This window comes from Lithobates pipiens, unplaced genomic scaffold (genome assembly GCF_037356315.1).
Source record: "Lithobates pipiens isolate NorthernLeopardFrog02 unplaced genomic scaffold, aLitPip1_a1.2 Scaffold_16, whole genome shotgun sequence".
Taxonomy (NCBI): Eukaryota; Metazoa; Chordata; class Amphibia; order Anura; family Ranidae; genus Lithobates; species Lithobates pipiens.
The window spans coordinates 220,018,837-220,033,818 of record NW_027507748.1 but is presented as its reverse complement, the minus strand read 5'-3'; the positions used below and the strand labels follow the sequence as shown (position 1 = coordinate 220,033,818).

General features: G+C 40.0%; 1 protein-coding gene across 3 annotated transcripts in view; it reads left to right on the top strand.

Moving 5' to 3' along the window:
* The window catches only part of CNKSR1 (connector enhancer of kinase suppressor of Ras 1), a 166,799-nt gene extending 152,547 nt beyond the window's left edge, over positions 1 to 14,252 (top strand). For all 3 annotated transcript variants that reach the window (XM_077481065.1, XM_077481064.1, XM_077481066.1), the window contains 2 exons: positions 6,329 to 6,504; positions 9,727 to 14,252. In XM_077481065.1, coding sequence (XP_077337191.1) covers positions 6,329 to 6,504; positions 9,727 to 9,942 — 392 coding nt within the window. In that variant the 3' untranslated portion in view covers positions 9,943 to 14,252. The remainder of the gene's footprint in view (positions 1 to 6,328; positions 6,505 to 9,726) is intronic.
* The last annotated feature ends 730 nt before the right edge of the window (positions 14,253 to 14,982 follow it).

The following is a 14,982-nucleotide window of genomic DNA, read 5'->3' as shown; positions in this document are numbered from 1 at the left end:
ATCCCAAGAAGGTCAGTAAAAAAAAAAAAAAAACCTAGAACTAAAATCTACATGAGAATGCTGAATGTCGGGCAGAATTAAAATATGCAGATAAACTAGACTGCAAGTAACCACGGGGTAAGTGGTCATATAATTGTCATATAATATAAAGCATAAAGCAAAATACTCTGCACTATATTTTCTGTTAAGTAACGGGACAGACTGGAAAATCCGCGAAGATAAAAGTTAATATACTAGGAAAATAGTTTCCTTTTTTTTTTTTTTTTTTTTGTGTGTAATTGTATTGGCAAGTAAGCAACTAATTACACAACACAACAGTGACCCATCTCAATAAAACAAAATAAAAGGGGACAGATCTCTATATCACGTGATTGCTCTAGATGTAAAAAACAGAGTGAAAAAACGAGTATGCTGAGAATGGAATAAGGGGGTACTAGCGCCATCTCGACGGTAGCACGAAAACACTGCGACAGAAAAAATCTTAAAATCACATCTTAGGAGCCGTGGGTGGGCACATATAACAAGAGTAATAAAGGTGCTCAAATATCGCGGTGCCAGATGAAGGGAAAAACAGTAAAAGCAGGGGCTGTTTCGAAATCACCACGCCGGAGCTTGATTACCAGTCCCGGCGCAATGAATAAGTACATTACACAGACAGTAGCTACAGATAAGCAGCACGTTGAAAAACCTCAATACACCAAAACCCAACAGGCGGAAAGCAGTGATAAAAAGGAGAGAGAAAAGAGTAAAAAAGATGAAGAGGAAACATCAAACTCAAAACATCTCCGTACATGACTCAGAAACATTACTTGACGTACCATCAGAAGAAGGAACAGACCCAATAACTGAACTAGACCGAGATGTAGAACCCTTAATATTTCAACAGACACAACAAGATAACCGCCAAGTATTGCCCACTAAAAATGAGATAATATCTATGTTTGCAGCCCTGGAAAATACTATGAAATCCGAAATGGAAAGATTACATAAGAATCTTGGACACATACTAGAAAGAGTAGAAGAAGTAGAAAAAAAAGTGGAAAGAGATACGAATATAATAAAAAACCAGGAAGTAGAAATACAAAGTCTAAAAAAAGCACAACAAGAGCAAGCATATAAGATCGAAAATCAAGAAAATAGAGACAGAAGAAAAAACCTAAGAATCCGTGGAGTTCCAGACGCACAACAACGAGAGGATCTGAATGATATAATCAAGAAGATTTGTAACCCCTTAATGAATAAAGAGATAACTAACGTAATAAATGTAGAAAGAGTGCACAGAGTAAGGAAACCTAAAGGTCTCCCACAAGAAATGCCACGGGACATTATAGTGCGATTCCAAAACGAAGAGGAAAAATATCAAATATGGAGGAATATAAGAGCAAAAGCACCATTAAGATATGAAGGGAACGACATTCAGATATTCCAAGATTTTGCACAGGAAACCTTGAGGAGGAGAAGAGCCTTAAAACCGTTATTGACAGTTCTGGTTGAGAATGAAGTGCAATATAACTGGGGTTTCCCTGCAAGTTTAATAGGAAAAAAAATGGCCGCACAGCAAGATTAAGATTTCTTGAAGAAACTGCAGAATTTTGTAGAAAACTGGGGGTCCCGGTCCCGGGGGGGTGGAGGGGGGAGGAGATGGGGGGGAGACGGGAAACAACCCCGCCCCTCTCTGCCGGGAGGTGGGGGGGGGAGGAGGGAGAGGTCGATAGAGATGTAATTTATTGAGAAGGTGGAGTTCTAGTTTTCTGGATCGCCTTTCCCTGCTCGCATTCGCCTTGCCCCTCCCCTTTCCCCCTTGGCTTTGCTGGGGGGGAGGGGGGTGGGGTGGGTTGGGTTGAATTGGGGGGGGTGGGGAGGGAGGGTGCGGTGGGGGTTGGGGTGCCCCTGGTATGCGGGATAATCACCTTGCCAATGAAAGGTGAGTTGGGTGACGACACCGTTAAACAGAATTCCACCCTAGGGCCAAGGGACAAATGGAACGAGGGAGTTCCAGATAAAAGGTCCCGGACCAGTGGGTCAATTTTACATCTGAGGAGGGGTCAGGGAGGGGGGAAGGATGGGAGGGTAAATGGGAGGGTAAAGGGGGAATGGGAGGTGGGTAGAGGGAGGGGGGGGGAGGGTTAAATCTGTTGACAAGAAACCATTGCCACTACTAAAAAAGGATAGAAAAATGTTAAACACGTATAATGCCGGAAATCAAAATAGTAACATACAATGTCAGAGGAATGAATTCTCCAAAAAAAAGGTACAATATACTAAGGGAGCTGGAGGGTTATTCAGCAGACATCGTGTTTTTACAAGAAACGCATTTGGCTCTAGACTTAAGTATCAGATTAAACACACAGAATTTTCCAACGTGGTATTATGCAGACACCCCAATCAGGGGCTCTAGGGGAGTGGCAATTGGGATCTCTAAAAAAGTCAATTGGAAAGTAGAAGAAATAAAAACAGATCCACAGGGGAGGTACTTATTTGTAAAAGGACTAATAGAAAGAGTTAGATACACATTAGTAAATATATACTGTCCCAATAAAGGCCCAAAGAAATATTTAAACAAAATGCTGAATACTTTAGAAACATGCAAGCAGGGCCATATAATCATGGGAGGGGATCTAAACTTCGCCATGGATCCGTATATAGATGGCACTTCACTGGGCATGGTACACGAAATCAAACAACATAGAACCTTGAAAAAGAAGATGCTGCAGCATCAATTAATGGACACCTGGCGAATACTTAATTTAAGGAAAAAGGATTACACATACTATTCCACAGTACACGATATGTATGTTAGATTGGACTATATATTTGTAGACCATGAACTACTAGAAAATATATTGGAAGTTAAAATAGGATCTATAACCCTCTCGGATCACGCACCTGTAATAATAAAATTAAAAGATCCCTTCTGGAAGATGTGGAAACAGAAAACACTATTAAATATGAAATTGAACAATATTTTCTAACCAATGACTCAGAGGAGATCCCAAGGGCTACACTCTGGGAGGCCCACAAAGCCCTAATCAGGGGGAAATTAATATCCATAGGATCCTGGGTAAAAAAAGAGAGTGAAAAGAAGCGAAACGATTTAAAAAAAGAACTTCATTTATTAGAACAAAAACATAAGGGTCAACTCGATAAAAACACATATAAAGAAATAATACATAAACGTATGCAACTAAACAATAGATTGGAGCAAGAAGTAAGAAAAACCTATAAACACGTAGCTAAAGAAAGATACATGTGGGGTAATAAACCGGGGGAAACAATTGGCCAGAATAGTAAGGGATAAAAAAGCTATAAATTATATAGAAAAAATCAAAAACGCGAATGGTGAAATAAAATACAGAACATCAGAAATAGCAAACGCGTTTAAAACATATTATAGCGCCCTATACTCAATCAGGAACAAGGAGACTGAAAGTCAGAAGGAGATCAGGAAAATTAAAATACAAGAATACCTGAGGGAAGTAGATCTACCAAAGATAACCCCCGAAATGTCTAATAGCCTAGAGGCTCCAATCACTCCAGCGGAAATTGAGAATGCAATAAAGGACATGCCCAACGGGAAAAGCCCAGGACCAGATGGTTTCACCATCAGGTATTATAAAAAATTCAAACAGCTGTTGGTCCCACAGTTATGTAAACTCTGGAACAAACTGGCAGAGGAGGAGCTCCCGAGGAAAGAATCACTCCTAGCTAATATCATACTAATTCCAAAACCGGGTAAAGATCCTTTGAATTGCTCTAATTACCGTCCAATCGCTCTTTTGAATACGGATATTAAATTGTACGCAAAAGTGTTGGCAACGAGGATAAAAAACCTACTCCCAGAATTGATCAACGAAGATCAAGCAGGATTTGTACCAGGGAGGGTGGGCCGCGATAACAGTTTGCGAACGCTGTTATTAATGGGGAATGATAAGGAAACCAATCCTCCAATGATATTGGTCTCAATCGATGCAGAAAAAGCTTTTGACCGAGTCGATTGGAGCTTTATAATGGAAACATTACAGTCAATGGGACTTGGCCCAAAAATGCTAAAATGGATAAACAATCTATATACATATCCATCAGCCAGAGTGGGGGTAAATGGGAGTATGTCGTCCGCGTTCGATATGCAGAATGGTACAAGACAGGGGTGTCCCCTTTCGCCATTGCTATACGTGTTAGCTCTGGAACCCTTATTAGCAAAAATTCGTAACAACCCAGTCATAGAAGGTATAAGAATGGGGGGGGAAGAACATAAAGTGGCGGCATACGCGGACGACATACTCCTATACTTGATCAACCCCCAAACATCTATATCAGGTATGATGAAGGAGATCAGAGACTACGGGGCCCTTTCTAATTTCAAAATAAACCCAATTAAAACAGTTATCCTGAATATCGGATTAGATCTGCATGAGGAAGAAAAGATACGGCATAAATTCCCTTTCACATGGGAAAAAAAAGAAATAACATATTTAGGGATTAAAATAACAAAAACAATCCGGGGGTTATATCAAGCTAATTATGTCCCGTTGATAAACGAAGTTAAAGCGGAATTAATGAAGTTAAATAAAGGAAAAATATCTTGGATGGGAAGAATCAATGTGCTGAAGATGGTGGTATTACCAAAAATTATATACAAAATGCAAATGCTTCCGATAAATATTCCTATAGGTTTTTTTAACATATTAAGGACATTATTTTCAAAATTTATTTGGCAAAATAAAAAACCCAGGATAAAATTTAATTTATTAACCAGGAAAAAAAATAGGGGAGGAATGGCACTACCTGACATTCACAGATATTATTTAGCAATTATTTTCACGAGATTGGTTGAATGGACAAATCAAAACACGAAAAAGAAATGGGCAAAAATGGAGGAGACATTGACCGGGTCACAATTAAAAAAAAACATATGGATTCCACCAAAATTTAGAGCAATTAGTAGTAGGACGCACGAAATCACTTTAACGGCACTAAAAAAATGGGATACAACACAGCGTAAAAACAAACGACAATATAATTCACCATTAATCCCCCTGGAGGGAACGAGTTTTTTTACACCTGGGCACGACACATCACTAGGGAATCGAATGAGGGACTTACAATTAAAAGACATTATAAGGGAGGGGAAGATAATGTCAAAACAAGATTTAATGACGAAGCACAATTGGCAAATATTGAAAGACTGGGAATACCTCCAGATTCAGCACTTCGTTAATTCCATCCCAAAACCAATAAGAAATGAAAAAAGCTTAACAGCAATGGAAAAATTATGTACAAAGAAAAGAGCAGTTAAACATTGTGTCTCACAGCTATATGACTGTTTATCGGAAATAGAAGGCCAAGGACATATCCCATTCATAGCTAAATGGGAGAGGGACTTGGGTTATGAAGTTGATGAGACCCAAATGATTAACTCAGTATATCATTCTGTATTTGATATAAGATCAATTGAAGTAAATTATAAATGCCTAACGAGATGGCACTTAACACCAGATAAATTACATAGAATGGAACCATCCAACTCCAAGTTATGCTGGAGAAAATGTGGGAAACCGGGAACGATATTCCACTTCTGGTGGGAATGCCCAGTAATAAACCAATATTGGAGTAAAATTACAGAATATATAGAGAAAATAACAGGGCAAAAAATACCTTTAACCCCAGGGGAATGTTTGTTTTTAGGGGTAGATGTAAAAACGAGTAAGCATTTCAAAAGAAGCATACAAAACTCATTAACACCCGTTTTACTTAATGCCGCAAAAGCTTTAATACCAAAAAATTGGTTACAGGTGAAACAACCCCTGATCAGAGATTGGATCCAAAGAATAGAATACATCAATAATATGGAATACCTAAGAAAAATGGAGGAAAATAAAATGATAAAATACCGTAGAACGTGGGAAAAGTGGAGAACATTTAAAAAGACGAAGCATTATTCCCAAGCATTAATGGAATAAAGAGTAGTGGGTATGGGGAAGGTCAACAGATGGGGAGAAGATGGAAGGGTGGGTGTGGTAAAAGAAAAAAAAAAAAAAAAAAAGAAGAGGAATGGGAGCAGTTTTAAGCTTGCTTAGTAATGGCCTGGAATTCCACGTTATTGCAGAACTGCAGGAGAACCGTTTAGACAGTTAAAATGGCAAACTGGTAATAACTTTTTTTTTTTTTTTTTTACCTCTATCACGCTGCATAGTGGAGAGTGGTTCAACAAGCAGACAGATGGTATGGCCATTTATTAGGCTTTTTAATAAAGTCGATTGTGATCATAGTTTTATTATTTTATTATGAATTAAGTGGATGATTAACCAACTTCTCTTTTTCTCCTTAGTGAAAGATGATCTTGAATTAATGATGACATGCCTAAAACAAGGAGGGGTTTCACTCATTGGTAAAAAGACTGCAATGACTCGAGATGAATACCGTAAATCCTTCATCAAACGAAATAAAAATCCAGACATTAATCACAAAGCACACGCCTTGCGTGTTCTACAAAGTACACTAAAAGTGAGTGTGCGCAGGTGCATAAAGAAACTGTACATGGGTTTTTTTTGCCACAAGTTATAATCCAAAATAAAGTTATCTTTTCAAAAAAAGTACATTATGAGGGGTGTGCGTGTGTGCAAACTCACCGGATTTAACAATGTGAGTCTTTAAAGCCTGACTATAGGCTTTGTGCCATTTTTATGAAATAATGCATCTGATTGGCTGGGGTGAAGAGTCTGACATCTGTCCGCCTCTCCACTTCAGCCTATCCAGCCTTGTATTTATTTAAATAAAAAAAAGAAGAGGGAAGTCCTCGTACTGTTGCAGGAGCACAGCGCTGCACACTGATTTTGCTGATGCCACATACAGTTAAAAAAGTGTTCCCTTAGGCTGCTTTCACACTGCAGCGGGAGCGGCGTTGGCGGTAAAGTGCCGCTATTTTTAGCGGCGCTTTACCGTCGTTTTAGCGGCGGTGTGCGGGCGCTAGCGGGGTGGTTTTAACCCCCACTAGCGGCCGAAAAGGGGTTAAACCCGCCCGCAAAGCGCCGCTGTAGCGGCGCTTTGCCGGCGGTATTGCCGCGGTGTCCCATTGATTTCAATGGGTAGGAGCGGTGAATACACCGCTCGTTCACCGCTGCAAAGATGCGGCTAGCAGGACTTTTTTCACCGTCCTGCCAGTGCATCGCTCCAGTGTGAAAGCCCTCCGGCTTTCACACTGGAGTTAAAGGGGCCGTTTTTTTTCAGGCGTTACACAGGCGCTATTTTTAGCGCTGTAACGCCTGAATACCGCCCCAGTGTGAAAGCAGCCTTAGTAAAGGAAAATTGTTTGTTTTGGGTCAGCTTGGTTCAATTGAACAATCTAAAGTAACACAAAGCCTGGAGTTGGGCAAGTTTTGATGGATCACAGCCCATCTTTATCAAGATATATATCATTTCATTCCCCATTAACGAGCAAGCACACTATTTTGCTAAAAAGTGTGATTTGATCTGCAATTGGCTACAACTTGTAACTCATCTAAAATCTGCAGCCTCAGCCTAGAAGGCTTCTGCTCAGATTTTTTATTTTTTATTTTTTTACACAAATGTCTGTAAAATGTGGAGGTCTGCCTATCTAAAGCTAAATATAAGTAAATACAAGAAAAATGTGTATTAGTTAAAGCTTGGTGTGCTGTGTGTATTCAAGATCTGTGCAGTAATCCAGTGTGAAAATTTGCTGCTGTGCAGGAACTTCCTGTAATAAAGACCGTTCACAGCTTTTCTCTTTGTGCAGAGTGACTGGTCTGGTCTCCGCCTCTTCCTGTAGTTTTCTGCAAATAGGCACACACACACAGCTCTGCTTTCTGCACAGGCTATATAAAGCAAAGTGATGATGTCACTGCTACCTGTATGAGGTAATATCTGGGTTTGCAAAGGAATTTGGCAGAAACAGGATTTTAACCTTTGTTGGTATTGAGCAATATATTTAAAGAAAAGTTTGTGCCTGGAGTTTGCGTTTTAAGTATCATTCCTATTTGTGGAATGTAGGCTAATGTGGAAAGGAGTATCATCCAAGACTCTCCGCTCTGTACAGCTTTGTATTCATTAATACATCTTTAAATGTTTGTTGTGTGTTTTTTTTTTTTTTTTTTTTTTTTTTAAGTAGCTGAATTTGACTTTGGTGTCCAGCCTTTTGCAGTCAACGGTGCAGCAGAGCTTAGACTAGGAAAGGCAGAAACAACAGAAGGAGCCTGTCAGTTTTACTGCAGTACTTATGTATTTAACCACTTGCCTACTGACCACTCTTACCCCTTTCCTGCCCAGGCCAATTTTCAGCATTCAGCGCTGTCACATTTTGAATGACAATTGCGTGGTTATGCAAAACTTTACCCAAACACAATTTTTATTTATTTATTTTTTTCATACAAATAGAGCTTTCTTTTGGTAGTATTTAACCACTGCTGGGTTTATTTTTTGCTAAATGAAAAAATACCAAAATTTTTGGGGAAAAAACTAAACTTTTTCCTAGATTTATTATAAAAATTTTCAAACAGATAATTTTTCTCCTTCATTGATGTGCGCTGATGGGGCAGCACTTATGTGCGCGGCTCTGGTAAATGCCACTGATGGGCAGCACTGGTGGCCACTGATGGGACGATACTGATAATCGGTGTACGTGTCGGTTTTACACAAGCTGGTTATCGGCTCTCTTCTCCTCTCCTCACACTGTCAGCATAAGGAAATTAATGCAGATAACAGGTGTTTTGGCAGATAGTGTCCTGGCATCATGTAGTGTTCGCCCCATACTGCGCATGCGCAGTACGGAGCAGGCGAAGCTTCGGAAAATCTCCGAAGCTGAACGGCGCCTGCGCCGTGAGTGGAGGTGTTAGCCCCCCCATCCAAGCGGACATAGGGTTGTGAAAATTTGAGGGCCCCTCGTGGGCGAGCTTCGCTCGCCACGCTTCGGACTCGGCCTCACTGCGCTCGGCTCTTTTATATACCTACTCTATGTCCACTTGGATGGTGGGGATAGAACCTGGACTCACGGCGCAGGCGCCGTTCATCCTCAGCTATTTTCGGAATCTGTGTTGCTGTGTACTGCGCTTGCGCAGTACACAGTGGACTCTATCCGATGGGGGACCTTATATGATGGGACACCGGCTTCTGTTTACATCATGATCAGCTGTGATTGAGCTGATCACGTGGTGAAGAGCTGCTGTTTGGCTCATGATGCCCTCCCAGAACTAAATGTCTGGCAGCACTGTAGCCGTCATGCGGCTATAGCGTTGTCGGCAAGTGGTTAAAAGTGACATGGTGATAGTATGAGAGAGCAGAGTGACAGAAATGAACTCGGTGTGCTGCTTCTCCTTTTACTTTGTGCAATGATTTTATTTTTATTTTTTTTTCGTTTTCAAAGGTAGCAAAACTTCACGTTATCCTGTGCAATTGATCTTGTCTCCTGCATGGGAGATCACAATTTATGTATTTCAATTGTGTATTTAGCAATCTTCAGCTTCATCTAGACAAAAAACTGAATTTTAAGACATAGCTTTTTAAGAGCATTGGGTCACATATTATGGCTAAAAGTTTAGCAGGTATTGTAGCATGATTTGTGCTGTGAATGGGGTGCACAATAATTTGAAAGCGATAACCTAATACAAAATGGTTGCCAATGCTTTCCCAAGTGCAGGGAGTAGGAGGAAATGCATTTACAATAAATTTAGCTTTATACTGATTTCTCTGTATTTTTTATTTTTTTTCCCAAAGGCAAAGCTACAGGAGCTTGAAGCACTGAATCAAATCCTGGATAACCCTAACTTGGACTCTGCTATATTCCAAAAGTGGAAATCTGAACATGACCAGCTGTATGTCAATGTAGGAAAGGGCTCACAGGCCGCTGGAGAGAATGTATTCAGCATGGATGTAGAAGGGACCAGTGACCAAAAAAAGCAAGACAGTGATGAAAGTGAAGCTAGTGACTGAATGCCACATGTCTGGCATAGCCTTCACTTACTGTGATCATGACACCACTGAGTAGTTCAGTGACTGTAAATCTACAGATTATAGATTACTGCCATTTAAAGAGGAACTGCAGTTTGCTCACATGATTTGTAATAAAAACATCTGTGCCATTCTGAAGCTGCCCTCCAACCACTTTGCATATTATATTATATATACTGTGATTCTGTACTTGCCAAATATGCTGCAGAAATCTCCCACCACTGAGTTTGACTGCACCCATTTTAACTGTGGGCAGCTGAAGCTGCTGCCTGTTCACTTCCTGGATTTACATAGACACACACCTGCAGCTCTCATTGGCCCTCTTATGACTCATGCCCCCTCACTTCCTGGCAAACTCTCACAAGAGTGCAAGAGAGCTGTGCATGTCATAAGCCTAGGCTTTTTACCAGACAAGAAACAGGAAGTAGGCTGTATAAGGTATTTACTGGCAGAAAAAAAGTTTTACTATCCAAAGTTAAAACAACAAGGGCAGAAGATTTATTAGATGAAAAGTTGAAACAAGTGACAAAGTCTGCTTTAATCTGAAACCTTGACATAACACTGTTGTCTGTTAGATATTATAATTATAAATGTATAATATACATTGCTGTATGTCCAGTTATTCCTTCCAGGCAGGAAGCCTCATGGTGGACCTGTATGGGGGTGTCTGTGACCAAATCAGCTTAGGTTTCATACTATGTGGATTGCAGATTATGATGTGCAAATAATATTGTCAGTATTTGATTGGGAATTTGCCATGAATTTTTATCTGTAATTTTTATCAGGTCTTTTACCAAGCAAAATGAAAGGACTTCTGGTGATGAGTTAATAGTTTTAAAGTGTGGCACACTGAGGTAAAACTTCATTCTCTTACAAGAACTGGAAATGGCATACTGTATTCAGTTTATTATTACATTTCAGGTGTACTTGATTTTTTGTCACTTATATAGAGTCCTAAAAAACCACAAATCTGTGTCGGTCAATGTGAACATAATTTGAGATGACCGGTGACTGTATTATTTTTGCTTATATCAAACTTTTTTACACTGCATAAGCTTACAGAAATATGTATGGACAAGAAGAGTGCCCATGTGCCTCCCAGTGCTTGCAAAGGTTATTTCCAATATCCATTATACAGCACTTCCTACCAGTACACTTACTATACCAGTGAATTCCCTGCAAAACAACACTGCTACGCTCTCCAGTGTGTAGAAATGACTATCAAGTTTTCCGAGATCACTTGGTAACTAGAAATAACATATGCTAAGGCCTCTCTTTCTGTGAAGGGCCATCCCTGCTTCTAACCAACTCGGAAAAAACTTGTATTAATTTAAAAGTGCCAACAGCTTACCAGAGACAATGGGGGTTATTTATGAAAGGCAAATTCACTTTGCACTGCAAGTGCACTTGAAAGTGCAGTCGCTGTAGATCCGAAGGGGGACATGCAAGGAAAATAAACAACATTTTAGCTTGCACAGCAGAGCTTCCCCTCATTTCAGATCTACCCCTGAGATTTAAAGCAACTGCACTTCCAAGTGCACTTGTAGTGCAAAGGAGATTTGCCTTTCGTAAATAACCCCCAATGATTTCTTGCCCCAATCCTTCAGGCTCCATAGTATAATTTGTATTAACAATGACAAAGGCACATACCCCAGGTTTCAATGTTAGAATAGTAGTAGAAGGGTTTCTTGTACTATGATACATATACACCAATCAACTATACCATTATGACCTCCCCTTTTGCCACCAGAACAGCCCTGACCTATCTAGCCGTAGACTCCACTGGACCTCTGAAGGTATGCATTGGTAGCTGGCAACAAGCCGTCTGTAGCAGATTCTCTAGGTACTGTAAGTTGCAAGGTGGGGCCTCCATGGATTGGACTTGTTTTTCCTAGCACATCCCACAGATGCTCATTTGAAATGGGATTTGGAGACCAAGTGAACATCTTGTTGCATTACTCAAACCATTCTTGAAACATTGTAGTGTGGTGAAAGAGGCCACTGCCATCAAGGAATACCGTTTCCATAAAAAGCTGTACTTATGAGCAACAATGTTTAGATAGGTGGCTTGTGTCAAGGTGACATCCACATAAATGGCAGGACCCCAGCAAAATATTGCCCAAAGCATCACACTGCCTCCACCAGCGTGCCTTCTTCCTGTAGTGCATCTAGGTGTCATCTCTTGCACAGGTGAGAGACTGACACGCAGCTGGCCATTATACTTAAGGACGGGCCTATTTTTCAGACTTGGTACTTTTCAAGTTAAAATCATTTTTTTTTTTTTGCTAGAAAATTACTTAGAACCCCCAAACATGTATATATTTTTAGCAGACACCCTAGATCAGTGATGGCGAACCTTGGCACTCCTGATGTTTTGAAACTACATTTCCCATGTTGCTCCACTACACTGCAGAGTGCATAAGCATCATGGGAAATGTAGTTCCAAAACATCTGGGGTGCCATGGTTTGCCATCACTGCCCTAGATAATAAAATGGCGGTTGTTGCAATACTTTATGTCGCACCGTATTTGCACAGCGGACTTACAAGCACAATTTTTTGGGAAATTAAATTTAACAAAAAAGCATCAAAAGACAACCATAAAGTTAGCCCAATTGTTTTTTATATTGTGAAAGATAATGGCTCGCCAAGTAAATTGATGCCCAACATGTCACACTTCAAAATTACGCCCGCACGTGGTATGGCAATAGGCTTTGACCCTTAAAAATCTCCATAGGTGACGTTTAAAAATTTCTACAGGTTACCAGTTTACAGAGGAGGTCTAGTGCTACAATTAGTGCTCTCGCTCTAACAATCGCGGTGATGCCTCACATGTGGTTTGTACACCTTGTTCATATGAGGGCGCGACTTGAGTATGCGTGCACTTCTGCGTGGGAGCTCTGTGTGACGAGTCCTTTTTACATTTTATTTTTATTTTGACGCTGTACTTTAAAAAAAAAAAAAAAAAAGTCAAAAAGACCTCAGATCTAACATTTACACCAAAATGCAATAATTTTTTTTTTTTTTTTTTTAGAAAGTCCCCTTTTTTAAGACCAGTAGGCGGAAGTGATGTTTGACGTCGCTTCCGCCATCCAATGGTGTGGAGCTGAGTGGGGGGCTATCTTTCTATCACTCGGCATCCAGCCTGTGAGGGGAGAGGACCCAGTTGTCTCCGGTAAGTGGTGGAGATGACCAGAGATGGGGGTGGAGGCTCTCCTGCCCCTGATAAAATGTATCTTGCGGCTAATCCGCCGCAAAGACCACTTTTATCTAAAAGGGTACCACCCGTTATTGAAGAGGATACTGGGGTTATGGCAGCTATCTGCCATAACACTATTCCCCTTCAAACAGCCGACGGACAACTGTTGTGGGCGTTCCTTTAAGTAGTTATGAAAAAGAAAATGTGATTCATCAAACCAGGCAACCTTCTTCCATTTCTCCGCGCTCCAGTTCTGATGCTCATGTACCCATTGTAGGTGCTTTTGGCTGTGGGCACCCTGACTGATCTTCAGCTGCTCAACCCCATACTTAACAAACTGCATTGTGTTCTGACAACTTTTTATCGGAACCAGTATTACCTTTTTCAGCAATTTGAGCTCTTCTATAGAGATTTACAGGGAAGCCTTTGTTCTCCATGTGCAACAATGAACCTTGGCTGCCTATGACCCTGTTGCCAGTTTTTCCTCCTTTGAACACTTTTAGGTAAATCCTGACCACTGCAGACCAGGAACATCCCACATGAGCTGGAATGCTGGCATTACTCTGATTCAGGCATCTAGCCATTACAAATTGGCCCTTGTCAGTCGCTCAGATCCTTACTCTTGCCCATTTTTTTTTGCTTTCATTACATCAACTTCTGGGACAACATGTTCACTTGCTGCCTAATATATCACACCCTCTTTTAGGTGCCATTGTAACAAGAAAATAAATGTTGTTCACTTTGTCAGTTGTCATAAGGTTATGGCTGATCGGTGTGTATATAGATATACTGTATGTATAGAGATGTGTCTGTATATATATTTTCATTCTTTCTCTTATAGCTGGGAAAATGTGTATTTTTCAAATTGCATATGCATTGTATTTTTAGAAAAGCATTTCCATAAATTACCCAGAGCTGCGTTATATTTTCTACTCTTCTGGTATGTTTTATTTTTATTCAAATGATTCTTATGTACCCTTTTTTTAAATATACTAGTATTATTCATTTGTTAATATATTTTACAAACCCATATTTTTTTCAACGAATGCATGGGAAAATGCAAAATAACCATTAATAAACAGTGTCTTTAACAAACTTTTACAATTGTGCTCAAACCTTGATTTATTTTGCTGCAATTGCATAGCAGTGCCTACAATATATGCTTAAAAGCAATATAAGCACATGGTGAACAGGTATTGGCTTTTCTCATTTAAACCATGACGTGTCTTAACCACTTGTCTACTGGGCACTTAAACCCCCCTCCTGCCCAGACCAATTTTCAGCTTTCGGTGCTCTCACACTTTGAATGACAATTATTCAGTCATGCAACACTGTACCCAAATTAATTTGTCCTTTTTTTCCCCACAAATAGAGCTCTCTTTTGGTGGTATTTGATCACCTCTGTTTTTTATTTTTTGCGCTATAAATGAAAAAAGGCCGACATTTTCGAAAAAACGCATTTTGGCCACAATTTCTACTGCTACGTATCTTTGGTAAAAAAATAACCCAAATTAGTGGATATTATTTGGTCTTTGTGAAAGTTAGAGAGTCTACAAGCTGTGGTGCACATCATACAAAATTGATCACACCTGATGTACTGGTGACCTATCTCATTTCTTGAGACCCGAACAAGTCAGGAAAGTACAAATATCCCCCAAATGACCCCTTTTTTGAAAGTAGACATTCCAAGGTATTTAGTAAGAGGTATGATGAGGTTTTTGTTGTCATTTTTTCCCTGCAATTCTTTGCAAAATGAAGATTTTTTTTTTCCACAATTGTCATTGTAATAGGTTATTTCTCTCACATGGCATGTGTATACCACAAA